This window comes from Helobdella robusta (assembly GCF_000326865.2).
Source record: "Helobdella robusta unplaced genomic scaffold HELROscaffold_12, whole genome shotgun sequence".
Lineage (NCBI taxonomy): Eukaryota > Metazoa > Annelida > Clitellata > Rhynchobdellida > Glossiphoniidae > Helobdella > Helobdella robusta.
Genome location: NW_008703664.1, coordinates 862,747 through 890,714, shown reverse-complemented (window position 1 = coordinate 890,714; position 27,968 = coordinate 862,747). Strand labels below are relative to the sequence as shown.

The 27,968-nt window shown below is 31.5% G+C and overlaps 3 protein-coding genes across 3 annotated transcripts; all 3 read right to left on the bottom strand.

Moving 5' to 3' along the window:
- Nucleotides 1-480: 480 nt before the first annotated feature.
- HELRODRAFT_97247 (hypothetical protein) lies at nucleotides 481-11,262 on the bottom strand. The gene is made up of 16 exons (XM_009013485.1): nucleotides 10,627-11,262; nucleotides 9,776-9,835; nucleotides 9,505-9,619; nucleotides 8,712-8,864; nucleotides 8,399-8,556; nucleotides 7,128-7,279; nucleotides 4,565-4,742; nucleotides 3,612-3,708; nucleotides 3,432-3,497; nucleotides 3,240-3,325; nucleotides 3,033-3,122; nucleotides 2,720-2,844; nucleotides 2,214-2,368; nucleotides 1,417-1,506; nucleotides 1,277-1,344; nucleotides 481-1,167 (listed from the first exon to the last, which is right to left on the bottom strand). Exons 1-16 carry the CDS (start codon nucleotides 11,067-11,069, stop codon nucleotides 1,011-1,013), a joined length of 2,193 nt encoding a protein of 730 aa, XP_009011733.1. The 5' UTR covers nucleotides 11,070-11,262; the 3' UTR covers nucleotides 481-1,010.
- Nucleotides 11,263-11,420: 158 nt separating this feature from the next.
- Nucleotides 11,421-12,103, bottom strand: HELRODRAFT_167741 (hypothetical protein; the record flags this gene model as incomplete). The annotated part of the gene is made up of 3 exons (XM_009013484.1): nucleotides 11,421-11,480; nucleotides 11,704-12,027; nucleotides 12,089-12,103. The coding sequence occupies 3 exons, from the start codon at nucleotides 12,101-12,103 to the stop codon at nucleotides 11,421-11,423; spliced, it is 399 nt and encodes a 132-aa protein (XP_009011732.1).
- A 2,041-nt stretch (nucleotides 12,104-14,144) lies between these two features.
- On the bottom strand, nucleotides 14,145-27,615 carry HELRODRAFT_190326 (hypothetical protein; the record flags this gene model as incomplete). Its single annotated transcript, XM_009013483.1, has 30 exons — nucleotides 14,145-14,469; nucleotides 15,056-15,186; nucleotides 15,576-15,639; nucleotides 15,857-15,981; nucleotides 16,064-16,174; nucleotides 16,286-16,392; nucleotides 16,527-16,617; nucleotides 16,689-16,811; nucleotides 17,175-17,238; nucleotides 17,517-17,586; nucleotides 17,955-18,008; nucleotides 18,424-18,495; nucleotides 18,965-18,993; nucleotides 19,965-20,026; nucleotides 20,756-20,953; nucleotides 21,150-21,218; nucleotides 21,295-21,378; nucleotides 21,472-21,621; nucleotides 22,450-22,572; nucleotides 23,194-23,241; nucleotides 23,536-23,655; nucleotides 24,019-24,059; nucleotides 24,568-24,846; nucleotides 24,935-25,023; nucleotides 25,247-25,375; nucleotides 25,759-25,818; nucleotides 26,180-26,292; nucleotides 26,718-26,827; nucleotides 27,213-27,434; nucleotides 27,567-27,615. The coding sequence occupies 30 exons, from the start codon at nucleotides 27,613-27,615 to the stop codon at nucleotides 14,397-14,399; spliced, it is 3,060 nt and encodes a 1,019-aa protein (XP_009011731.1). The 3' UTR covers nucleotides 14,145-14,396.
- Between the last annotated feature and the right edge of the window lie 353 nt (nucleotides 27,616-27,968).

Genomic DNA, 27,968 nt, shown 5'->3' with positions numbered 1-27,968 from the left:
CTAAATTTAATTTGCTCAAATTTGTTCATGATTTTTTATTTTATAACATTCAATGTCTCGGAAATGAATTCACTCGGCTTATTTTGCATTTTTTTTAACTTTTATGATGTACATTGCCACATTTTCGCTCTCAATTTATTCCCGCAAGTGGTGCAGCTGATGCAGCCCAAAAATTTGTGTCGTCGGTGGGAGCCTGAAAAAAGTATGCCGCGGTATATTTTCTTTATTCCGCATTAATTTTCCTTTTAAAGCTATATTTTATAAAAACTTGACAAATGATCAGTTATAACAATTTAAATACAAAATTTTAATCAAGATTTTTTGAGTTTAATCTTGACCCTAACAAAAAAATCCATTGAAGATTACCTCAGCCACATAACTCCACTTTTCGGCTACACCTCTAAAATTGGAATTTTGTGCAAAGCTCTTACTCTTTATTAAAAACTGTCTATCCATTAAACAAATTTGCATAATAACATATTTTTAGGCAAAATAAATTTGTTTTATTGTAACGATTCATTAAAATTGAATATAATTAGATGCGGTTAAGATTCAACAAGGTCAAAGTTCATCGAACAAAAATAATTAAAATTTCAAGTTTCAGATAACGTCGGTTGTGATTTTTGAAGAAAACATTTTCAAACTAATTCCTCAATCAATCATTAAATGCTATCGAATTGTAGCTTCAAACAAATTTTAAAAAACTTTAAAAATTTCCTGTTAGAAAATGATATCTTTTCACGTACATTAGATGTAACAGTTTTAATTAAATTATTTGTATTTTAATGTATTCTGTCAGTACGAATAGAAGTGTATGTATAGATATATTATATATTAGTTGAAAGTGGTTCATACCGGAGACAAAAATAAATAATATGACTAAACTAAAGTTTTCTAATTAAAATTGTTCAATAATGAATAATTAACTAAATAATAGCAATATAGCCAAACTTAAGATTAAATTATTGCATTTATTTAATATTTGCTTTTTGTAAATGTATTTCGGACAATTACCTATTTCTGACCATGAACCTCAACTGGACATAACAAAGAATGCCTAAGATGACAATACTGATGCCCAGAGCAAACAAGTTTTGCCAGAGGTCCCAGTCACTTTCGTACGCTACGCCCTGCTCTTTCAAGAAGTTGTTGGCTACAGTAGTTGAGCTAAAACAGTTTATTTTTTAATGAATAAGTCAGCGATTATTTTACAGTTTTAAAAATGTATTTTCTACTAAATTGGAATTTTAAAATTGAATTTCTAAAAAAAACTTACTTGGCTATTATTTGACCATTATCGTATATGTTAAATTGCATGTCTTTCAACTCGTTTATCAGCAAGGTCTGCGTTGCAATTTGTGTCATAAATAGTTATTCATGTCAACATAAATGATAAAATGGCCAAATTAAACATGCCTTGTAACTGTATCTGATAAAACTAAAATACTCCAGCCACTTGAGCCAGCGCGGAATAGATACACTGTTCAATAACAATCCTCCAAATAACTGCAAAAAAATGATTCGTTCTATAAATAAGAACTGATTGAAATGTAACGAGTTTAATGAAATTTGCTTTTTCTTTTGCTTCAAAATAAAAAAACTGTGGAGAACACAATTTAATACAAATACAAATTGGTTTATGTGCATGAGGAAAATTAAATTGATGGAGCAAAGGATTAAAAATTGGTAACAAGGAAAAAGTGGAATAAGCATTTTTATAACAAAAAAAATTTTAAATGATAGTTTTAAATGGTTTCAAATAGTTTATAGGATGATAAAAAAAAACTATAAATTGGACGGCAAATTGGTCTAATAGTTTAAAGAACTTATTGTTTTATTGAAAGAGTTCGAACAATGGTCATAGCTGTCTATTGATTGTTCGAATGTACATGGGGGCCCTATCTATCAAAGGTAATGTGTGTGGTAAGGTAAGTTGATTCACACCTGAAGTAGATACTTCTGAGTAATTCTATCGGAGAAAATAATAGTAAGGAATAAAAATTAAACTAAAGTTTAAAAGCTGTTTTTCAGCATAATTTGTATAAAGTTAGTTAATTCTAAAACGATTTTTAAATAAGCTTTACTCATAGGAATCAGTGGAACAATGCTTCAAACACATATAGATGTTTCAACACTGGTGTTCAAAATAACAATGCGATCGTAATGGTGTGTTTTGATGGAAATGAAAAAAGATGCAAATGTACTGAACGAACCATCATAAGTATCATGACCAGTCCGACCAGCATGTTCGCCAGAGCAAGAACGCCTACGGATGCACTGATAACGAACGCCATAAGAGCAGAAACGAACGTGGTCAGGAATAAGTTCAGAAGATAAATGAAAAACTTACTGACCACCAGTTGCAAATCTGTTGAACATTTCATTCATTCGAGTAAAATACACCAAATTAGTGACTCATTTAATGCATCTTTACAAAACACAAAATGCCTCAATAAGGAAAACTGTTGACAAAATAGGCATACATTTATTTGGTTGGTTTTTTCGAATTTAACAAAGCGAAACTGAACATCTATATTGTAAAACCAGTTTTACACTACAAACAGGTATGATGCGGAAAACCTTAATCATAATCTGATTAAATCATCTAAATCGCCGCTTCCGAGAGGCGCTTTACTAATTTTAAAATCATTAAAATCAAATCAGGAATTATCCATTCCCAATGAAAACATCGCATGTTTTGAACAGGTTAGAGACTCACTCAACATGAAATACGTGATGATGCTGAAGAGGACAACAGGCAACAATCTCAGCGGAACCAAATCGCAGAAAATTTTTGAGACGAAGTAGACGGACACTCTGTAGTAGCCACTTTTGTTCTCGTGTCTGCGTTGTTAAAGTTTGTTTCGTTTTCCCACAATGACTTACATTATTGTCTTGTTTGTTTAATTGTTTAATAAGAATATTAGTTTATATTTTATTTAATAGCAGTTTTTTTATATTTTATTTAATAACAATTTAATAGTAAGTTCTGCGTTTAACAGTTAGAAAATTGGTTCATTTAAGGACTTAACATGAATAAACTTCTTTCTTTAAGGAACAATTCGACGGCTGAAATGTTTCCAAACATCTGAATCATCACTATGAAGAAAAACGCGCCGGCCCTGGTTCAGAAGTTTGTTGGTTTGTAATTAAATATTTCACTTTAGCACTGTTCTTAAATATAAAGCACTTCTTAAAGTAATTGTTAACAACGATAAAATGTAGAAAGTAGAGTCAACCTGTTCTGTATATCTTTGTTGGCGTCTATAGTCATTTTGTAATACAACAATCCGGTGAGGAAAGCAAAAAACAGTGTTAGAGTGATCTGATTTGAAAATTTTAAAACAGAGAGTAAAGTAAAGCAGTCGAACAAAATTTCGACTGAATTCGAACAAAAATTCGAGAATTCGAACAAAAAAAATGAAACAAACTTGGGCTATAGAACTTGCTGGGTTCCTCAGAACATTAACAGCCGTTCTTTTCGACACATAGATCAACTGTAATAGTAACAAGTGCTAACGTTATAAAATATTCAAAATTAATTTTACAAAGCCAAATACTCAGAGTAAAATAAAAAAGAAAAATAGGTAAATAAATGTGGTAAATTGAACCTGTGATATAAAAGATGTGCAGTAGTCTTTATCTGACTCGTTACTTTTTTGGCTTTCCATTGATTTATTTTTTGATGGTTTATTTTTGTAGAAATTGCTAATTGCGCTCAGTTCGTTGTTGATGCTTCCATTAAGAAGGTTTAAGAAACGTTTAGTCGGTTGTAATATTTACAGCAGTGAGTTTAAAAAAAAAGAGTTTAACTCTACAAGTGACCACACGAAACATTTAAAAGTGAACTATTGTGTAAAATTTTGAAATTATATAAATTAAAACAACAACTCAAACAAAACGATGATGAGTAAACTACCCACCCGATGCCAATGCTGGACTTTTTATATCTCTGAGCCAGGTAGTTAATAATCACGTCTGTGGTTGGGTTGTCGATGGTAAGATCAAACATTCCAGAATCTACATCTTCAGCCACCGGATTCACTGATTTAATAGTCGAAAAGACAATGTTTCAATTTGTTTAATTGTGTAAAAAAATTTATTTAAAAGCGAATGTAAGATAGCAAGATAGGTATTATTAACTTTTTAATCAGCAGAAAATAATTAACAGATTTAAAATATTGAAAAATGTTGAAAATTTGAAATGTTCTTCGTGGTTTATGTTACGTGCTATATAGGTAAGTTAAATTGCGGTTAAAAATTTCATCTCGTAGGGAGTTTATTTAAATGATGTTTTATTACATCAAAATAAAAACAGGCTTGTTGTACAACCTCCGCGACAGACATTAATTCTATTACATCAGGGACGTATTTTCAGGTCAGAGGTTCTAAGTCGGAATGATTTCATTTGTTTGCGGGCGCGTGGCGGTTTATAATGTTCAATTTTATTCACTAGAATTAATTAAATACTGACGTGCATTTGTTGCATTAGAAAGATCTCAACACCTTTGGTTAATTCTTTGTAAATAACCGAACAACTATCAGACACAGATATTTAAAATACACATCCAACAAAATGTCAAATAAATAATTCAAATGTGAGAAATATTCACCGCAGTTGTTGCTGAATGTTGCTACGGAAGCGTTGGAGCAGTATGGTGAAGATCTGGATGAGGGGATCTCACCATTGACGACATCCAGGAAAAAATCAGGTGGGTTGTTATGAGGCTCGCATTGATAATCTGTTGGTCATTAACACGTGAGGTGAATATCTTTTATCCAATTTATTTCATTGAAAATAACAAACAACTTTAAATGAATAATTAGGGCAAAACGTTTCAGAGATTTCAATCGTTAATAACTAAATAGGTTATAAAGTTGAACAAACCACTTTAAAATTCTACCAAAAAACAAAAATGGTTTAATTTTTTTCTAAAACCAAATAAAAAATTGGTTTTCTTTAGATAAAACTAGAGATCAACTTAAATTTTATGTACATTGCGACAAAAATTAATAACACCAATTTGGTTATTAAAAAGTTAATAAAACATCTTATAATTGTTTCTAGTGAAATTATCAGTTGTAATTGTAGTTTTATCAGCATCCGCATTTATCTATCTATCTATCTATCTATCCTTCCATCCACCCATCCATCATTTCATACATTTAACTATCTATCTGTCTGTCCGACTATCTATTCATCTATCTGTCTGTCTGTTTGTCTGTCTGTATATCTATTTATCTGTTGTTCATTCTAGATAACTGAAAATGTTGAATTTATTTTATATATAATTTGGTTTATTGGTTGGTTTATTCAAGCGTGTTTACTCCAATGGTTTTCAATTGGTTTGTTAAAAATTGTGCTTCATTTATTGTATTGTATAAATTATGATATATAAATTTCATATATCATATTATGCAGATTTCAATATAAAGTTATTATTAAGCTGTACAGAATACCATAGCTTTATAGCAACTTTTAAATTAATAAGCTTCTCATTCACACGTTCAAAAATTTTCTTTTTATTCCCATGTTGATTCATTGTTCGCAATTATTGTCCCCTATTATTTTAAATTATTTTCGGCATTTAAAAGAGCACGCACACACACAAACACAGGTGTTTATATCATGTTTAATTTATTTTCACATGATTAACTATTTATTTTCACATCATATGATTAACTATTCACTGTGTCTTTGCTAACATGCTGGTTGTTTTATCAACTGTTATTCACTCAAAACACATTTTGATCGAATCGACGCCTATGCAAAAATTTTACGTCTAAATTTTAGAATGATTGAATGGTTAAATCAAGTCTCTTTCTTATCATCGTATGTTATGTACATATTTATTAATAATTTTTAAACAATGGAATGAAATGCATCAAGTAACAAAATTTTGAAACAAGTAAAATTTTCATAGAATTATCTACGGCGTTAATTTATTTTTAACACACACAACAAGTGTTGGATTTAGTTGAGTTAATTGGATTAAAAATTAATTTTTTTTCATTTGCGTTCTCTCAAACTGTACTTAAGTTACGTGATTAATTTTACTTTCTCTCTCTTTCTCTCTCTCTCCTTCCTCTTTCTCTATCTCTCTTTTCTTCTTCCTCTCCCTCTTCTTTCTTTCTTTCTTTCAGTGTTTGTTTGCAATTGAGATCAATGTGAGTGAGCATTGTTAATTTTAAATTTTCTCCTTTATAATTTACGTATGAACTAAATTGGTTTGTGATTGCAGGGTATCCAAAACATTAGTCTGTGCTAAAATTTAGTCAGAAACATTTCTTAAATACCGTGTCTATAATCATATACAGAATACATACTGAATAAAAATATATATATATATATATATATATATTTATTTATTTATTTATATACATATAAATGTATATATTAAACATATTATTAAATACAAATAAATATACTGGCTTAATTAACATCCACCAAAGAGTGATTCTTGTTAACCATCGTGGTCTTGGCATTTGATAGGAGGACATGTTATTACTTCAGTAATTTTTAAATTTTTGACCACAGAAATGACGTTGACGAAAGTTAAGCTGACATTATAAATCATTAAATGTTACAACAAATCAGTCTAACACAAACGAACACCATAGAGTTAACTTATGAAAAAAATAAAAGTTCTTTTTTATTTTTAAACATTTTTTCGTTGTTTGTTACAATAAATAATAATTAATAATGTTCTATTATCATTTGTTAAATTTTGTATTTGGTGTGCATTGTTCTGTGCTTCTTATGTTTTTTGAGATAAATTAAATATCAATCCGGTTGAAGCTTCAAATTCAAAAATTTAGTAATTCACTAGTTTATTTCATCTTTTCAATGAGTTGAAATAACTTTCATCAAACTGCTGTTATTGAATTGAGGTAACGGTAGCCATAGTTTTGTAAAATTTAAACATTAATAAAAAGATTCTAGTCAGTCAGTTTATGATATATAAGCATATCTTCAAATTCAACCAAAACTTCAAATTAAGTTGAAATATTATGTGTGGGTAAGAAAATGAATGTAAAAGATTGATTAGATCTGCAAAACATTCCAACAAAACCAATAAGCTAACGGAAGTTAACAGAGTCTTAAAAAATTTGAATACAAGGCCTACTTTGGTCGTAGAAAAAGTCAAGTGCCTTGCAAGCAGGTCCGTGGTAGACAACCTTGCCAGCTCCCAGCAACATGATAGTGTCGAACAATTTGAAGATGCTGTAACGAGGTTGATGTATTGAAAATATAACCGTCAATCCGTTTCTAGACAACCTACAAAAAACGTTGATGTCAAAAATTATTTAAAAGTTCTGTATGACTTGAGGGTAATAATTTTTTAATAAGAAAGAATAATGAAATTGTATTTAAAAACTGAAAAATTATTTTAGTTAAATACTATCTTGAATTATATCAAAATATTTGCTTTTCGTCAATAAAATTCTCCACAAAGTTATACGGAATACGCTCAGATATTTTTTAAACTTTGAGACATGATATTCATCAGCAAGGTGGTTATATAACATAACCAAGAATCTCGATGTAGAACTGTCATTGTATAATATAAACACATACGAACAGCTTACAGAATGATTTATTGGTGGACGCTAACAATTAAATTGACAATTATCGACCGTACTACTGCCATCATCATGCATTTGCTCGCTCGATGAATGAGCTTGTTGCCGCCGGCTCTACTTTCAACGATGTCGTTTATTCGCTATTATCTTTATAAAAAGTTGACTCAATATAATAAAAAATCTTTACTGATTTTGTGAACCTACCTTTGAAAGCTCAGTACAGCTTGGGATAATTTACAATTTTTGAATAATTACAAATTGTTTCTATCCCAAAATCATTTTTTAAATATTTTAGATATTGAAAAAACTGTTTGTTAAGCTGCTGTATGCAAAACATGTCAAAAGCTTAAACAAATAAATTCTGTTTGTTAAGCTCACGTTTGATTTATGTATTAAATTTGTTAATATAATAAATGAGACGCTGTAATATTCAATCAATAGTAGATTTCCTATTTTCCGTTCGACTTTCAAATTAAATTTCATAGGAAGAGCTCTTACTCAAGAAATATAACATGCGGTTGATGTTATATAAAAGACCAGACAACAGCACTCCTAATTCCTGTAAAACCATCTCACTCGACGAAAAATAATATTATTTTTTTTGTGTATGTAGGTCTGCGAGATTTGAAGTTTGTTATAAATTCTACCCTTTAAGGTCACTCATTCACTTTTGTTTTTGCATCATTTGTTATTCGAAAAATATTTTCTTACGTAATTTTGTGCTATAGGTTTCTTTATTTTTGTCCTAATCGTCTTTTGAATAAAAAGTTTACAAACAAAAAAAAAACAAAAAAATATGAATGAAGAAACAAACCTGTGTAGAAGAGACATGACCGAATTAGCAGTGCATGCATCAAGACCGGTTGTAGGTTCGTCAAGGAAGAGAATTGCAGGTGACACAACCAGCTCCATGCCGATGCACGTTCGTTTGCGCTCTCCCCCTGACACGCCTCTTATGAAATCGGTCCCTATCTGAATAGTGTTATTTTTTATCTTACTCAACTGAATTATATTGTTTCATGACTTATATATAAAAATATATAATCTTCATGAATATTCATGTCATATAGTTAAGTTGTATTTCACAAAAAAATAATGTTATTTAAAAAAAACTAAAATCTATGAACCTTTGTTTGAGCACATTTAGTTAATCCCAACTGGCCGATGATGCCATCAACGATGTCTGCCTTCTGAGCGTGCGAGATAGATTGAGGCAGTCGTATGTTGGCTGAAAACATCAGATTCTCTCGCACCGTCAACGTGCCCATGATCATGTCGTCCTGCGGTGCGGTGCGGTGCGGTGTGGTGTGGTGTTGTGTGGTGTGCCTCCAATGAGCAGGGAATTCATTCAATTATCGTCGTAAGGAGTTTGTGTAAATAAGACGATTACACAACAACGTATTGAGTGAGCAATGTTTATGGTGGGTGAGAATGTTAAACAGATTTGAATCATGCACTGTGTTTGCGTACAACACAACATCTATCAATTACACGTTAATCGCTTGCTAAACATTAATTACTAAACCAATTCGTTTACTTTCATCCTATATATATATATATATATATATATATATATATATATATACATGTATATATATACATATATATATATATGTATATGTTGGTAATAGACCATAATATTTACAATATTCTATATGCAATTATTGATGACAGTCTTAATTAATTCAATATATATATATATATATATATATATATATATATATATATATATATATATTAACAATATTATATAATATATATATATATATAACTTTCAGTTCTTCAACTTGAACAAAAAGTAATTAAATTCATTGAAATTTTTCAAACATTCACCAAACTAGCTTCACACATTTTTACATTTAATTAAACGAAATAAGGATCGTTGAAATAATGATGAGCATTACAGGGCAGCGATGTTACCTGAACGACGTAACCAGCGGCACATTTGAGACTGTGTGCTTCTTTGCAGCCATCGACCAAAATCTGCTCGTTGAACTGCTTCTGTTTCTTACGTCCAGACAGAATGTCTAACAGCCTTCAAATTTATAATTTATTAGTTCAACTACAGTTATTTATTATATATATATATATATATATATATATATATATATATATATATAATTTTAAAATAATTTCGAAGTTACGTGGGTCGATGAATGTAGAAGTTAGGTAATAAATAATCAGAGCTAACGTTGATTTTCCACATCCAGTTGGACCCAGAATGGCACTCATACCTGGCTTGAAGATACCTCTGCAAAGAAAATGCCAAAATATTACTGCTACTCATACATAATTTTATGTTCATTAACACGATTGCCAAATTTAAAAAAATTAAAATGGTGAAGAAATAAAAACGTAAACATAGCAGCCTGGCAAAGACCATTCGATATTTACTTATTTTTATCATGGTATATTTGAATATGAACACTAATAGATGCGTGAGTAGGTCGTGATTATTTAATATGCAACAGATTTCATTTATAATATTAGATGAAGTGGAAGGCATTACAACACTTGAAATAAATTAAAATTTTCTTCACATTTAAATCAGTTCACTGCCACTTTTATGGGAGAAACACATGATGATGTGTCTCTACGTACCGGCAACAAGCTTTTTTGTAATCAACAAAAATATGCCATTTATTTGAAGATCTCATTAACAGTATTAAACATTTTTTTAAATTATTTCTCCACAAATTATTGTCAATTAATTTTTTGGTTAGGTAGAATATAATTTAATGAAAGCCACTAAATACGTGAATGTGATACAGTTATAATTATGTAGCATCCTACAGTGTTTATACTAAATAAACAAGGTTGAAAATCGTTTATTCAAATTTGATGAAATCAATTCTTCATTTTAATATCGTTTAATTTATTTATCTCCAAAAATGCCAGCTGCAAATTTTTTTCTAGGAACAACTTACCGATAGACGTCCCTCAATGAAAAACGCTGATGAACGCCGATTGATAAGAAAGAAAAACTTGATTAAAATTAAAACATATTAACAGTATAAAAAAGCGTAAAATAAAATAACTAACGAAACGTCATCAAGCACGTTCTTTGTTTCAACCGACCACTTGAACTTCTTAAACTTTCTGATTTTTACGTTGTAACTCACGTTGTGAAAGCTTAAAACTGGTCCTTGCAGGGACGATGAAGATGATAACGAACACGTGGATGACGACTTCAGATAGCTTTTATTGCAGGAAGAATTATTCGACAATTGCTCAAAAAATTCTGTGGTATCATTCTCTTGGAGCATATGTTTTGGCTTATAGAAAGTCAAAGGTGATATATTTTTGGCAATCAGGTTAGGGTCATAGGCTATAATGCTGTTTGTTTTACATATTATATTACCTGTCGGCTTCCAATAAGTGTTTTCATTTTTTTCAGAAACATGTTTGCTAGGCTTGTAGTTTCTGCTGTTGCAGCCTTGATAAATATTGGAACGTGAATGTAAATCCGTCGTCAAAGAAATCATGGTGGCGCAAGGAATAATTATTATTTTGAAATGATGAAAAAGTTGAATACTATAAAAAATGTTTAATGCCGTCCAAAATTTGTTTTTCAAAAAATCATTTGTATAAATATTTTTCAGAACATTGAATGAATATTTTTATAAATACATACATCTACCTTGCTTATATTTTAAAATGCTGCTTGTCTTCGAGCTAAACTCATCCGCTATGAAGTTGTGACGATTTATTGCAAATCGCATAGCGACAATTAGCAAGCAGAAATAAATTGAATGCTTTGTTTCTTCATTGATTGCTGTGTTTCACGACAAAAGTTTGTTATCATGAACGTTCTTAGTTGTAGAATAACATGGTAGCTATGTCACACATATTATATAAAGTGATCTTGATTTGTTGTAAACATACGCAAATGTACTCTGAATAAATGAGATTTAATCTTTGTGTTTGTTTTAACACGAGTTATCTGCACGTGAAGTGTGTGTACCTGCAGTTAAGTTTAATTAATTCCAATCAAGCCACAAACATGCATGATATAAAATCATATGAATATTCCTTAATCTAGCTGTTAATCGGGAATGTTTCGATATTGCTCAGTTCATTTCAAGAGCACACCCATTATTGTAAGCTTTTAATGAGAACCTGCCTGCCTGCCTGCCTGCCTGCCTGCCTGCCTGCCTGCCTGCCTGCCTGCCTGCCTGCCTGCCTGCCTGCCTGCCTGCCTGCCTGCCTGCCTGCCTGCCTGCCTGCCTGCCTGCCTGCCTGCCTGCCTGCCTGCCTGCCTGCCTGCCTGCCTGCCTGCCTGCCTGCCTGCCTGCCTGCCTGCCTGCCTGCCTGCCTGCCTGCCTGCCTGCCTGCCTGCCTGCCTGCCTGCCTGCCTGCCTGCCTGCCTGCCTGCCTGCCTGCCTGCCTGCCTGCCTGCCTGCCTGCCTGCCTGCCTGCCTGCCTGCCTGCCTGCCTGCCTGCCTATTTATTTATAAATAAATAAATATATTTATTTTTAAATAAATATTTCCATCCAACCCACCTCGATAACTGTCATTCTAACTAAGTATGTAAATCAAAAAAAAAAAATAAAATACGTTTACAATGCAACAAAAAACGGCAACATTACATCAATTGACTAGATTGCACTCAATCATTTATTTGATTAAAACGACGTGCATAAATGTAAAGTAATCATCCATTGATCTAGGTCAAACATGGAAAAAAAGATCTTCCCCTCTCACATCCTTCATGAGTGATGCCTCTTTTAGCCCGTATATCATATACTATGTTTGTGCGTGTTGTTGAATTCTCTGAACTTTGAAAAAGTGTAATTGACCTTAAACCTTTTTTAACCTTTATGTAAAAAAAAGTAATTAATTAAACCGACCGAATAAAACAAATTCATATTCTAGTAGAATGAATATTGGATTATTAAATACAAACTTCATGTAGAGAAAAAGCAAACATTGACAAATATTAAATTAAGGCTCTGCCCGGGTAGGCAAACATATTGGACGTTAAATAAGTTTTATATATAAAATAGCTTTTAAAAACTATCTTTTAAAAATTGTCCACAAATTACCCTACATTTCTTTAGAGTTTCAGGTTCAAGTTATGAATAATTGCAACAGGGTATAATAACAAAATAAAAATTTCATAACGTGAGGAACTGGACTGGATTTAGCGCTAACCTGTTATCACATTCATATATATTTAAGCAAAGTAAGTATTTGTTCACTACGTTTTGTGGACTCAAATAATAAGATAGTTTGGCAACAATGTTTTTAAATAGATTTTATCAGAAAAATAATAATTAATTCTAATACTTTTTACGATTTCTGGTGAATGCATTATGTTTAAATTAAAGCAATGTAGAAACATAGTCTGATAAATCTGTGGGTTAGACGTGAGAATAGTTACGTTTTCGATAAAAAAAAAATGAGTAAAAAGCATCATGGCAAACAATAATAAAAAGATGCCATAACAATCAGTGAATCAAAAAGAAAGGTAAACACTTTTGAAAACATGAAATATATCATAATTAAACATTTGAAGTTAAAAAATGAATGCAAGTTAGAAAAGCAATAATAAATATGAATTCGCAGAGATGTATGAATATACATTATACTTAACTATGTATGAAGAAAGACTTCTTAAAATAACACTTGTCTAATAGGATTAATTTTAAATTGGAAGAACTGACGTCAGGACTCCCCATGACTTTCAAATTATAAGAGTGTACTTTGTTTTAAATGGACAACTCTAAGGTATAACAATTTTAGTCATTATCAAATGTCTCTTTAAAACTTTGCTGAAAATTAATAAAATATTTAAAAACATGAATTGAGACTCTATACCTGCAGAAAATAATACCTGGTTATAGGTACGTTTTGGCACCACTGTTTTGTGTTTATTCAATGTTTGGCACTCATTTGTACACGCGAAGACTAATGTAGAAAGAACCAGACATCATAACACGATTGGAAAACTGCTTTAATGTGATTAGTTTTGAATCAGATGAAAAGCCATTTGAATGTGTTAAAATGGTGCGGATGTTATTGACAGGTGTGAAGCACTGTTTTCGTTCATAAATGGTGACGTAGTAAGTAAGGTAATTTACTAATTGTCAGTTTAGCTTAACAAGCATGGTTTTGTAAAGAGCAAAAGAAAATATCCTACCAAATCGCGGAAAACTGGCAGATAAAAATTAACGTTAGGAAGAATATTTATAATGTTACAACATCTATCGACTTTAGCGATATACGCACATACGTAGATATAGCCATCATAAAATAGGAATTGGTCAAGCGAGAACAATTCATGAAAGTGATTAAGTTGATTTCTACGCATGTATTTCATATCCAGTATTGAATTAGAGTAAATAATTTAAATGGCAACGACAGCATAACCCCTCATCGTTAAAACGCACACCCTCGTACATAGGCCTACTGAACTGCGTTTGAGTTCCACTTGATTCATGAACTGAAAAACTAACTATTTACCTTATGCAGAAAGGCCTTAACTCGGGCATCGGCGCTATTCAGTATCTCTTTGTTAAATACTTTTTAGATGTTTCGCATAAAAAAAAACATTCCTTTAGTTTTAACCGATGTAGTATATCAACTTTTGAAAATTTCAATAGAGATAAAATGTTCACAACTGTGTCCAGACATGCACACCCAAAATACGCAATCTGAACATTGAATCATATATTGATAAATAAATAAGCACAATATTAATATATAGCACTATAAAAATTTACATGTTTATTTACATTTAAAAACTTGGCATGTTTATTTACATTTAAAAACATGAACAATGCTAAGTTCTACGGGAAGCTTAATTAACTACTGCTTCTTCTTTAATGGAACATCTTGTGGACTTTCAAGCCTGGATCTTTTTCTTTTGTTGTCATCGGCTCTGAAAATTTTAAAACTTGACTTTAAAAAATCAAAAACATTTTCTGAAACTAAATATTAGTCTTAGACTGTTTGCTGAAAAAATCAAAGCTATCGTGACTGACTGAGAAATATAACAACAAACTGATTTTTAAAATGTGTAATTCGATTTTGAAGTATGTCGACTACCAGTTTTGACCAAGACATGGCGACCTCGATATTTTATAATTACATTTTTATCTTCCTGGCTCAGCCGTTTATTTCAATGAACAAGTGTATGGGCCGGAAGATATAAAATAAAGCACAAATTATACAAAGGGCATCATTCATTCATTGAGCGTAAAGTGGTTTTAAGTTCGCGTTTGGACAAATTGTTATAACTGTTTTTTCGTATAAAAACGCGGCAAATAAAAAACATAAATATAGAGTAAAAAGTTAGAAACCTTTTAAAATCATTAATGTGAAATACAAAAGGGGCACCTTATTATTAGATTATGAATAACAACAATATGAATAATAACAACTGTTTCTAAATTGCAGCATCAAGTAATATTATTGAACTATATAACACCCATAAGATATTTGAAATTTAATAAGAGACTGGTAACCTCGTAGGAAGCTCAACTTCTTGGACATAAAAAAGATGGAACGGAGGAGGTGGGTGGTCTGTTAGAAAGTTAACAATGTAGTCGAACTTCAGGCACGGTATTCCTTCATCAACCAATGTTTTGAAATCTACCTATAAAAAGTAAATGTATGCATCCTTAATAGATAGTTACATGACGTCTCGCATTCGGTCGGAATGTAATCGTAAAAATATTCCCCAAATATTGGTCTACAAAATCTATTGGTCGTTTTCGAATTGGAGATTGCAATAAAAAAATGAACAACCAGCATTGTTCGTTCACATTTCCATGCAGTGAAATTTTTTATTTACACACAATATTTAAATAATACCTATTTTTTAATATTTTATAGTAAACAGTCACTCGTAACAAAGTATTCAGAAAATCTCCCATAATCTTGGCTATCTCTGCAATTGGGCATGCAAATGTACATATAATAATTGATTCTATGTGCAATAATTTAGTACATGAAGAAGAATGAATAGAGACAATGTGACCTAACTTTAACAGGGCAGTTTTTAGTTTCAATGAAAGCATGTGTAATCCCTATTAACGATGAAGGCAGTCTGAAAAACGTAATTAATTAAAAATCAACCAAAATGAAAACCATTACAGTAAAGAAATTGATAAGAAATAAATTGTACTAAACACTATGATATTTTTGATGCTGCAACAAGATGTAACATTTAAGCAGCACTAACAATTTATAATCAATTAACAGTGCTCCGAAATATACAAAGTAAAATTAATTTCAGTTGATGGTGAAAGATATAATTAGCTGACTTGTTAGCACAAACTTGAGCTCCTCCTGCTTGCAGCAGTCTAGCAAACCCATCGACTCTATTAGCGTTAATGAAGAGCAAGCAATTCCATCTATCGAAGGCCCCTTCTTTTTGAGATGGTGAACCCTTCAGTTTGAAAGTACAAATGAAAGTTTTTGAAACAAATTTATTAATTTCAGTTAAGAAAAAATTGAAGAACAATATGAACCTGAAGTGCTAGCCTCCACCGGCGAGCAGCACGAGCCAGTTTAAATTCCTGCGGTTTCAAATCGGGGTATAATTTCAAAATTTCGTCTGATCCCCATTCGTAAGGAGCCTCCTAGAAATTAATGAAAAACGGTTTATTCAGTTTGGAATGAGTTACATGTGTATGAATTAACATAACAAACTTAATCAAATATCGAAATAGCAATGAAAAAAGATTACAAACTTCAACGAAACATTGAGATTGTTTACAGGCATGCAGGTAAGAATCATGCAAGATCCACTTTCCAACAGACACACATACCAAAAACTTTTCACTACGCTTAGCTGTACCTGTATGGTTATTGAATAATTTGGAAAAATGTTTCCATGTCTAAACCCATGTCTAAACTGTTATAGTTGCCAATACTATCAACGTAAATTAAATGATGAACATAACTGCAAACAAATCATTATAACATGAATACTTGTGATGAGATGGCTGCATGGAGAGCTACTATTTGCATCAACACACGAGCCTCCCAGAGATTCAACAATTTGTACTAAGCTACTTTTGTCCTAAATAAAATGAGGTTCTCAAAAAATATAACAAAGAAAACGATAACACCAATCAAAAATGTGAAGTTTACTTGATCTTTAAATCCACTGAAATTGAAAACATATTCACGTTGTATTTTTTTCAAATCTGCACGTTTTCCCGGTTCAACAGTTCTCAAATTATCCTTTTCTGTTTCGGTGACAGCTGATTGATTCTGTCAAAAAACATACATTGTATTAAGAACCATTTAAAAATAATGGAGTTTGTGCTGAATAAACACAAGTTGAGCTACAATATTTATCATCCATTTAATTTAAAATGTATAGAATATGGCAGCTCTCGATTGGAACCTGGACAAAACCATCATGTCGCCCAGCTCAATTCTCAGACAGCTATCAACAGCTCAAATAATATATTGAACAACTCGCACATTTAAGCTCTGAATACATAAATACCTCTAAACGATAGTTACGAAAACACAAACATACACAGGCAAAATCATTTTATGGAAAACTTCAAAATTAATGCTAGAAACATTAAAAAGTAAATCAATGTAAAAGTAAATTTAAACTCGAACCATCTCTTCATTGGGCAATTTAATCGGTTCGATACCATTCTTCGGCAATATATCCGAACCTGGTCTGAAATATTTTAATTACATTCATCATGAAACATTAGCTGATTCAAAAAAATGGCGTTTTCAAATTATAAAACAGTATGTGCAACACGAAAATGTAAAACATGAAAACACATGACATTGTGATATTATGATATGAAGATGCTGGTCAAACATAATTTAATAAGTCAGCCGCCAGAAATCATTATATCAGTGGTTCAAAACGTCTGAAGCTCTGGTTAAAATGGGCCACTCAAAAAGTGGTAAACTCCACTCCAGGTACCTAATTAGAAACAAGCAAACCTGCTGACGAATGGATCATCCCAGACAACTTCAACCTGTGAGGCCTGCGTGTGAGCATCTTTCAACTTATCTGTCAATAAAATCGCTACATTTATTCCATTTCACAAAGTGAAATTATCAAGGGAAGAAAATTTGAAAAGTATTTTTAAGTTAAATTTTTAGAATGTTGTTAAACAAATTTTTAATTTGAAGCTGAATAAAGAAAACATGAAGATTAATTTATTGAACTATATAAGATTTTATTTTTCAAAACATAGCGTTTAGTGAAACATGAAAATCTGATACATAAATATTTTAATATTGAGAGCAGAAAACTCTCTTACGAACGTTACAACGTTTTATGACAATATTTGAATGACAAGTGTTCATTTGTATTTGAATTCTTAAAATGAATGTTGCATCATTAAAAGTCGGAATAATGAATCTTAACTGGCCAACCTGGAGGTTTACTGCCCGACTGTTTCGAGGATTTGACTCCACTTCCTTTCACGTCTTCAAATTTATTTGAAATGTGTACATTTTATTTAAGTTTTGGTCATGTTATTTAAATTACTTCCACACCCTTAAGCCTTATTGACCAATATCCAAACATAGTTCAACAGCCTCTGCTTTTCAGTTAGCCACGAAGCCGTTTAATATACAAATAACATCAATGATTTGTTAAAAAAATCTTTTCCATGCTAGAAACACGAACAAGTCCTCTTCTCACAAAATTTTACCAAGTTAAAATAATAAGAAAGTCTAATCATCATTAGTTAATAATATAATATTAACATATCATTAACCCAATCTTATTTCGTAAATTGGGCAAATTTTTCCATTAAGCATTCATTACTTGCACTATGTGATTGAGTGTTTTTAAAAAAGTTGTAAAACGTGCACAAAGAAATAAAATGATTTTGCCTACCAATGTCATCAGAACTGGAATTTCGCGACAAAGCAGACTTAACATTGTCAACCGACCCATCCTGATTGTCAACTGCTGTTGATTATTTTTAAAGTAATAAATTTAAAAAGAACAATTTAAAAAAAATCAATTGCCTCCGTAATTATTTAAAAAAAACTATCATTAGTATAATTTCCTACTGTACAAATGAAGATCCAAACAAAATTGACCGTGCTTTTCATTTTTATTTTTTAACTAAAACACAGATGCACCATCGTTATTAATCAACAACAGCAAGTTTTTATTTTTCTGCACTCACATAGGATGAAATTTAAATATTTTCGATTTGTCTTTTTCCAATAGTCCGTTTTTCAATGCTTTTGTATTCAATCTTACTCACTTTAATAGAGAAGAAAGCTTAGGGTGACAGGTTGAATAAAAAATATGATAGAGATTTTAAAAATGAACGGGGACATGGTCAGTGATACTATGAAGCAAAGTTGCCAAAAACTCAAAACAAAAAAGAAAAAATTCTAGAACACAATTCTAAAGAAATACTTACATGATTTTACTTTATTCATCTTTACAGATCTGCGTAAAAGTAACAAAAGAATGTTAACCAATATTATTAAAACATTTCAATTTTAAACCATTTTATTTTAAGTGAATAGTTTGAAAATATGACTGTACACGGTATAAGATTTTTAGAAAGTTGTAACGATTTTATAAACTTTAATTTTGAGAAATAGGAGAATGCTTTTAAAAAATCATGAGAAATGATTTAATACTTTTAAAGAAAAAATCTTTTTGTTTATGCTAAATGCGATTATAAAGGACTGAAAATTAAATTTATTAGTTGTTTAAATGATTTATTTTTGTTCCAGTTGGTTAAAAATCTTCCTAGAAAATGATGAATTGCTGAATGTACTTCTGAAAAACGAATTGTATGAGAATTCTATTTCTGATAATTTTCATGATGAAGATAAAAAAATTAAAATTTTGCCTACATAAATGCAGTAAAACTACTGACTAGTCTGTTTCGCAACAGAGGAATGCTACGAGAAAAATGGGTCTTTAAAAATAGTTTCAATAGCTCTGGAATGTTCATCTCAACTTACAACCATTCAATGATGATTGCAGAGACCGATATCACACGACTAGAAAGATTAATCAGAGTGATTGTACATGTACAAATCTCCAGCGATATAAGTAGCAGTTGTTAGAGAGCTAGGTCATTTATTTAAAGTTTTAAAGTGACTTGGTTTGATTGATAACCACCAAGCGTTCTATACAATGCATTTCATTTATAATGCTGTTAAGCGACGACGAGTATTAGGAGAATACCGCAACACGCCTGAACCACAATTATCTATCAATTGATAAATTGAATTTCAAAATAGATGTTGAAACTAAACTAAAACGAATGAAATGTTGAACGAATTGAAATGTTGAAATAAGAAAATTTTTGAAAAAAAAATTGATACATAGAATCGAAGAAATAAATGGCTGAAAAAATGAAATGCTGAAATTAGTGAAATGTTCAAATTACTCAAAATGCTAACTTTGATGCTTCATTAATTTTTTTCAAGCCATCAAGAAGTTCGGTCGTTTGTGTGTCTTCTCTCTGAATATGTAGTAAACATTTTTACCATTTAAAAAAGGTGGACTAAAAGTCTCAAACGATGGTTGAATCAGTGTGTAAGTAGCTTCTACACATTTACATTCAAACAGTTTGTTGGTTTAATCATAGCTTTTATATTCAACAACTGCAAATCTTCAAAACCTTCTTTCACATTTCTAAAATTTTCTAATAAAATCTTAATTGGCCTGAGTCCAAACGTCATCCAACTTTTTCTTTCCATCTGCTTTATTCCATTCTATTGTTATCATAATTCAATTACCATACATAATTCCAGTTCAGAAATTGGTCTTTTTGCAGTGCAGATGTGGATAGAATTAATTACACATTTTTTATCCAAAGTTTGTAACATTCGTTTGACCCATAACCAAAATATACAATCAAGTTTTAACCAATTAATCAGTTGATAAATTATTATCAAACTACACAAAATTTCTTCATCTTTTTGCCGAGCAAACATGCTGCAAATCAAAGACTATGCCCTTAGATATACATGTGTTTTATATATAAATATTTAAAATTGATTTATCAGACTATTTATTTAACTCAAGATTACTATTTGTGAATGTTGTTAATTTTATGCAGCTCTACTCTGATTTTGTGTGGATAAAAGTAGACACATATTTGACAGCATGCAAACTTCGCTAATATACGATGCAATTTAAAAACAATAAAATGAAATGAAATAATAAACAAGTCGACACGACAAACGACCATTGTATGAGATGATGGATTTTGGGCAGCAGGCGTTGTTGAATGTTGGGCAGGCTGTGTGGGGGTGTTCATACCATTGTTGGATGGCGAAGGGCGGTTGGAAGTGGCGAAGGAGTTGTTTAATGGCGATTGGTAGGGATATAGTACTCGGCTAGCAGGCATCCTGTTGGGCGTCTTGCTGCTGCCTACCAACATGTTCTGCTTGTGGTTAATTTAATGAGGAGGACAAATCTTAAAAACAAATATTTGAGAATGAAATGTTTTATATGTTCATTTTATGCAGTGGACAAATTATATAACGTGTTTGAATGGGATGATTTTAACTAAAGAGGGAAAATATCAAAGAAATTTAAAGAAGTATCAAATAACAAATGAAAACATAAAAAAGACAAACATGAGGTACAGGGTGTTGAAGAGTGTGTGGATACAAAGATTCATCGAGCCTTGACTGGTGCTCATTGCACTGAAATATTTTGGAAAAAATACTAAATTATTAGCAGGACATTTTAATTGTACAACATTTGTCAACAGAAACTCACTGCAACAAGCCAGAAGGGTGAAACAATCTGCTTGCATTGTTCTCTAGCTGTTCGAAACTCTCGATTTGTATCATTCAACTTGCCCTGGAAATATATATATGAACAAATAGTTCCACAACAACTAATACCATTACTACAAAATTACAATAATAAGAAAGGAACTAGTTAGTACATTACTTGAAAAACGAAGTGAGTGCACTCATAAGTGTACATCCATCTGTACTGCGCTCCCAACATCACTGCCAATTTGTTGTACTCAGCCTGATTCTTGCTCAACTTCTTTGCAACGGATATGATCACTCCTACTAAAGGTTTCTTGCTTTCCTCCTTTAAATTTATGATGACAAAAAGAATTCTGACTCGTACAAGTCAGTCCAAATAGCATAAAAATTTTATTTTAATCCAATTTTTATAACAAATGCATGAGCCACATAAATTAAAACAATCAAATTCGAGTTGCAAAGCCTATTCTTGTAAATTTACTTACATCCACGTTTTAAAACGTTAACCTCATTCAACTGAAATTTTGTAAATGATAGAAGAACTCCTTAATGCCAAAATCATAATTTGAAACCAAGATCGGGTTTTAGGTTATGAGTTGTTTCTAAAATGTTTCTAAAAAAAGAGATTCTCATTCCCAAACAGCAGCCACTGGTCAAATTATCACTATTGCACCACTATTTACACCACTATTGCAATGTAAAATTTGGCTTGGTGGTTATCTGTAAGCTTTCGGGGTAAAAAAAAATTAATCGTTTTGGCAATCTACTTCTCCATAAATAAAAATGTAATTGTTTGATTTTGAAAACTGCGTCAACAACAGTACTTCATATTTGTGAGAAAATTAATTGCCGCATTTGTAACTTCTACTCTAGACAAAAATCCAAGTTGAATTTTGTTATCATATAGTTTTCTCTCATTTTCATCTCAAAATGTTACAAAAATTAATTCATATTCATATTGTGTCACATCAAACATCCACCTAAATGTTTGGGTACTTTGAAACAAATGGTGCAAGACAAATAAATTTTTGTTTTTATTATTACAGCATGTTTATGACCCTGATAAGGAACACATAAAATGAAATACTGACGATACATATAAAGTAAGCATTATTAACAACGAACGGCATAACACTTTAATAGAGGAACCTACTTGAACAACTTCAAGCCCATCATCACCTTGCCGTCTTTGTGTGAATGATTCATCGTGAGACTGGCCAGATGCGATGTTATTCATTGCCAGACCAATGTTCTCTGCAAACACTTCCTCTAGAGGCTGTTTGAACAATTGTAAACAAACACTTGTATAAAAACTTCATCATCCTCATCATCCTCATAATTAGCACAATTTTCGAATAAAAGTTATGCGTAAAACTGACACTTTGCATCAGTTGTGGGAGCAAAGCACCAATACTGTCCACACAAATTCATTTAATCATAAAGACAACAAATATCAACCACATCAATTCATTCATTCATTCAGACGTGCATTCATTCAACTATTCATCCAACAGGCATTAGTCACATTAATTCAATCGTTCATCAAAACATCTAGCAAACATCATCAAATTCAATTCATTCATTCATTGATGGCGTAACGACTGAAGATGCTTGTTCCAGCTCTGCAGTGATTGGATTCAATGGATAAAATGATCTCTGCTTACCATAAGCAATTTATGTGATGTATGGTGCACATACATTGTATTGTGTGTGTGTGTTTGTGTGTGTGTGTGTGGTGTGTGTGTGTGCGCTGTTCATCCTTCTCATAAGATTTTCAACAAATATCACCAACAACAAAACAAATGATTTTATTTATTTATTTATTTATTTATTTATTTATTTATTTATTTATTTATTTATTAGACATAACACCAATCCATTAAAGCAAACAACAGACCAGACTGGTCCTCAATTGTTTTCTGACATCAGGAACAGGGGATTGATCCTGTAATGTGGAAGTCTTCAAATTAATAAAGTTAAATGAAATTCAAACTTCTTATAGACATTAGAAGAAAATTAAAACTATGAATTTTAACAAAAATGTCTGAAAATTATCAAGCTATCAAAACCAAATTATTCAAACATACGTATGTAGATGGAAACAATGTGAGCAGAATGTAAACTGATTGAGAGCAATGAAGCAATGTAACATGTAGATATACAAAACAATCACAAACATGCGACAAAAATTAAGGTAGATAAGAAACCAAGAAACATTCAGTGCAATGTATGTATTTACTTGTATGTTAAAGTTCGGCTGGAAGTTATTATTGATGAATTTGCTTGGTGTATCAACATCATTTGCTGCCTTGTTGACACTTGTCGGAGAGGCATGTTTCATTGTCACTTCTTTGAGGGCCTATAAATTAAGTACATTATCAGGGTTGTTTAAAAAGTGAAATACAATAGATAGACTCGAAAAAAGGAATGTCCGCGAATGAGATTAAGTAAAAATGAAGATGCAACAGCGAGATAAATGAAAAAAATAAAACAAAATGGATGCCTATTAATGAAGTTTATTGAAAAATAACTGCATTACTCTATCAGCAGTTCAGTGCTGGTCACTGACAAACAAATCATATGCATCACAAAGCCATTGATTTTACGAAAACCAATGAAAAAATGTAATTAAGCTTCGAAAATATATAATATTGCAAGAAAAACAATTAGAGATTAAACAAGATAAACAAATTTTTGAATAATTAAAAAAATAAACTTTAACCTTTATCCTGCAGTTTTGCAAGGGTGAATCAGGAAAACTATCTGCAATTGAAATGCAAATAAATACAAATTTACAAGTTGTTTAATCAATAATTACTTCAGCGTTATTGAAAACCATTTTATTACAAAACACAAAATAGAGAGAAAGAAGACATCAAAGTGTTAATGAAAAAAATATAAAACAGCTGAAAAAAGAAATTAATTTGAAACAACTCTTACTGAAGCCCCACTAGACAACTAACATGATGAATATAAATAATGTATAACTCACTAAGCTATTTGTATATGTAAAAGTATAATAAAAAATTGATTAATACATTCAAATATCAGGTGCAAAGTCAAACTTAAACGAATTTCACATGAATAACAATAACTTTAAAAAGTTTGAAATAACAAAATATACCATTGTGAGAGCAGCCCAAAATAAAATCAGCTAACGCGTTGATAAATATACAATAGCAAACCTACACGCCAAAAGCTATATAGATAAACAGAACAAGAAGCAGAGGTAATTGTTATTAACAACATATCTGAACATCGATGAACAAACCATTTTCCTTTGCATCACATCCAATACCAATATGATTTTTTGACAGATTAATTTCAATTCTATTCAGGATTGCGATTGATTTTGTGTTGGAGTTAGGCGTGGAGCGGTTTTTATGATTATGAGTTGATGCATTATGACCAGGTTGATGAATGTGTGAAACAGTTTCAACAATCTTCCTTGCCGATTCCCCAGTTGGGCCTGAGAAGCACTGCATGACTGGCGATGGATCTGCAGCGCTACCACCACCACCTTTCGGCTTCATTTTTGTTTCAGTGGTTTCTGAATTGAAAAAAAAATCAAACTATAGTCAAAAAATGATTAAGAGTTAAGAACAAAACAACAACCAGCTTTACATTAATTAACAGACCTTGCTGAGTAACATCGACGATGAATTTACAAATTCTGAATTGCTCCTCAGGCGCCTTGATGCCAGTGCGACCGCATTCAAACACCCAACTGCTCATGTAATTAGTTCAAATAAAAAAATATTTAACATAAGTCTATTTAAAATATTTAAGGAAAAATTGCACAATTAAACCATGAAATCGATGAGCAGTGACATTTATGAAGATGACAGCAATGACAATGATGATGAAAACCATAATGATTAAACTGGTAATGGTAAAAATAATGATGATAAAAATAACAATGACAGCAGTCATTGCAGTCTATGATGAACCTCTTATGAAGAGCAGGCACATTCCATTTGACGGCAGCCTGATACTTGGAACCTTCATTGGAATTGACAATGAGGTGGGTGCATGCCAGGTAGGGCTCCTTGGCCACTCTAACAAAACAATCCTGCACTCTGATCATTTGAAGAAAAAAAATATTTATTACTTTTCTCATCATATTAGAAATTCATTTCAAACTTACACCATGAGAACAATTAACAACTGCTGTAAAAACTCTGAGAAAGAAACTTTCAGAGCAAAATTCATTGATTCTAAATTTTCTAAAATAAATAAAAGCAAAAATGTGCCATCATCACTTTACAGTTGACAGAATCTTGAAAAACAAAAAATGAATGTACCACAACAATGAATGTACATTTGCAATTCCACATTCTCATTTAACTTTAAATAGAACTATATACATTTATGGCATCAAAATAATTTAATAACAGGTTCAACAACACACACATTTGAAACATTCAAGTTGAAGTAGATGTAATGAAAAACAGAATCTCACATTCCTCCAAGTAAGGTAATAACATCTGTGATGATTCCTCTCTCGATGTCCAATATGCCACTGGTAAGTAAAAACGTTCTCTCCATTATTTTATAATGAATTCAAACTTTATATGATGCTTGCATTAGTTATTTAACACCACTCTTTATTTTAAAATATACTTGCAAAGGATTGCCTTAAGATAACTGCAATGAGAGCAATGTATTATTATATTAAAAGTTACCATTAAAATTTTGCTCAAAAAAGTTCTTGTGACTTTTCTAATCATTGAGATCGCACTAAACCTTGTATTCAGTTGAACCATTCATAGAAACAGAAAACAAAAAACCATAAACTTCAAACTGGTCATCCCATAAAACAAAAAAGTAACAAGTACAAATAATAATAAGAAAATAGTATAAGAAAAATGATGGATGTCTACCTGATAGTAATGACACAGTTGTTTAATGGAGTGACATGTGGAAGGATGGTGAGTGGATGAAACACTTCCAACATATTGTATGGATGCAGCTGACTGTCACTCACACAAATGTTCTGCACGAGTATGTGTTTGTTAGTCACTCAACATCAGAACTTACCTCCAATGAAGAACAGACTTCACGTATTCAACATCTACACATACAGGTACACAGCATCATCAATAGTGTTTATATTTAAAAAATTATAACTAGCAAATTCTCTGAGTAAAACAATATCCTCCGCAAGAAGAGATACAAAAAACAAATCAACGAAATATTAATAACAATAAAGAAAAACAAAAAAATTACACAACACAAATAAAAGCAATACTGCACAAACTATATCCCAATGTAAGCAATACAACAATAAACAAACAATAAATAAATGCAAACAAAACAATAGCAATACACAAACAAAACAGTGAAAAACTAAATAGCAACAAAAACAAAACAGCGAAAACAACATAACAGTATAAACAAAACAACGACACAAAAACCAACCACCCAGGCTTCTGTAACAATTTCTCGAGCAGCGCATGCCCCCTGACAGCCCAGCATAGGCACGACGCCCACGTCAGCAATTTCACATGCATTTTCTGATATCACCTTCCCTGGTTGTTTGTTGCAACATATAAAGATGTTTGTTCAAACAGCGCATGCATTCATTCATGCATTCATTCATTTAAATATTCATTCATTAATTCATCTGCAATCAACGATTCATTCATAAATTCATGCACTTACTCTATTCAATCTTTACAATCAATCATAATAATTATCTATTTATGCATCTATTCAAAGTATGTATGCATTGACGTGAAAAATACAAAATCTCTGATCAAAACAATTCAGCAAGGTCTGTGCCTACAATGGCATAATAAATATAAAATCCTGGGATGGTTGTAGCTACACTGACAAAATAGAAATGAAATCTCAAGGTTTAGGATAGTGGTGTCCATCAACATTAACATGGTGAAGAACAAAAAATTTCCTCACCTCCGTAATCCCTGATAATTTTAGCTAGGCCCTCAGCGTCATCGACTTCGAATATCGCAAATGTCAACCCCTTGAATATCATTTCCTCCACTTCCCCGCCAACGTCATCATCACCCTCCACTGCACAAGTGTCCTCGCCATCATCCTCGACTCGGTTTTTCTGACTTTCCTGAAAGTGCACACGCTGATGCGTGAAAGATTTGTTGCTACCTCTGGTTGTATCTGTTTGTTATTTCAGAAATATTGCTGTAGAGCTACATCTAGTTGTACACCAGAAACAAATTTTGAAAGTTGGATGGATGATATAATGAAATCAGTTATGTAACAATAACAGATGAAACAGCCTAATGTGACATGCCTTGATGTGTGCTAGCTCTAGCTGATGCATCAACACTGAAGCCATTTGCAGCCTTCATCAATGTGCTCTCACCAAATTCATTATCTATAGTTGGAATTTAGTGAAATGTTCAGAAAATATAAATCAATGTTTCCGACTGTCATTTTATTTGAAAAAAGAAAAAACATAAAGAAGATAGGAGAAAGATCTCAAGTATAAAATGTACCCATATGAGTAAACATGAAACAATATATCACACACTTGTACGTAGTTTAAATACATTCGAAAATGTCAATAAGGAATAGTTTCATATAATGCATTGCATGCATGGCAGTGATACTGTGACAATGTAAATTTAAAATAAACGATAAAAAAGGACCGCCATACTTTACCTCCGCTTCATAATTTTCCTGCAGTTG

Bases quoted from the DNA above. Each gene is read 5' to 3' on its own strand.
- HELRODRAFT_97247 (XM_009013485.1), bottom strand. From the start codon at position 11,069: ATGATTTCTTTGACGACGGATTTACATTCACGTTCCAATATTTATCAA. The intron at 8,557-8,711 runs GTTCATAGATTT...AACACTATTCAG, and splicing joins CTAAATGTGCTCAAACAAAG to ATAGGGACCGATTTCATAAG. The intron at 2,845-3,032 runs GTTAAGTCCTTA...TTAACAACGCAG, and splicing joins AAAGAAAGAAGTTTATTCAT to ACACGAGAACAAAAGTGGCT.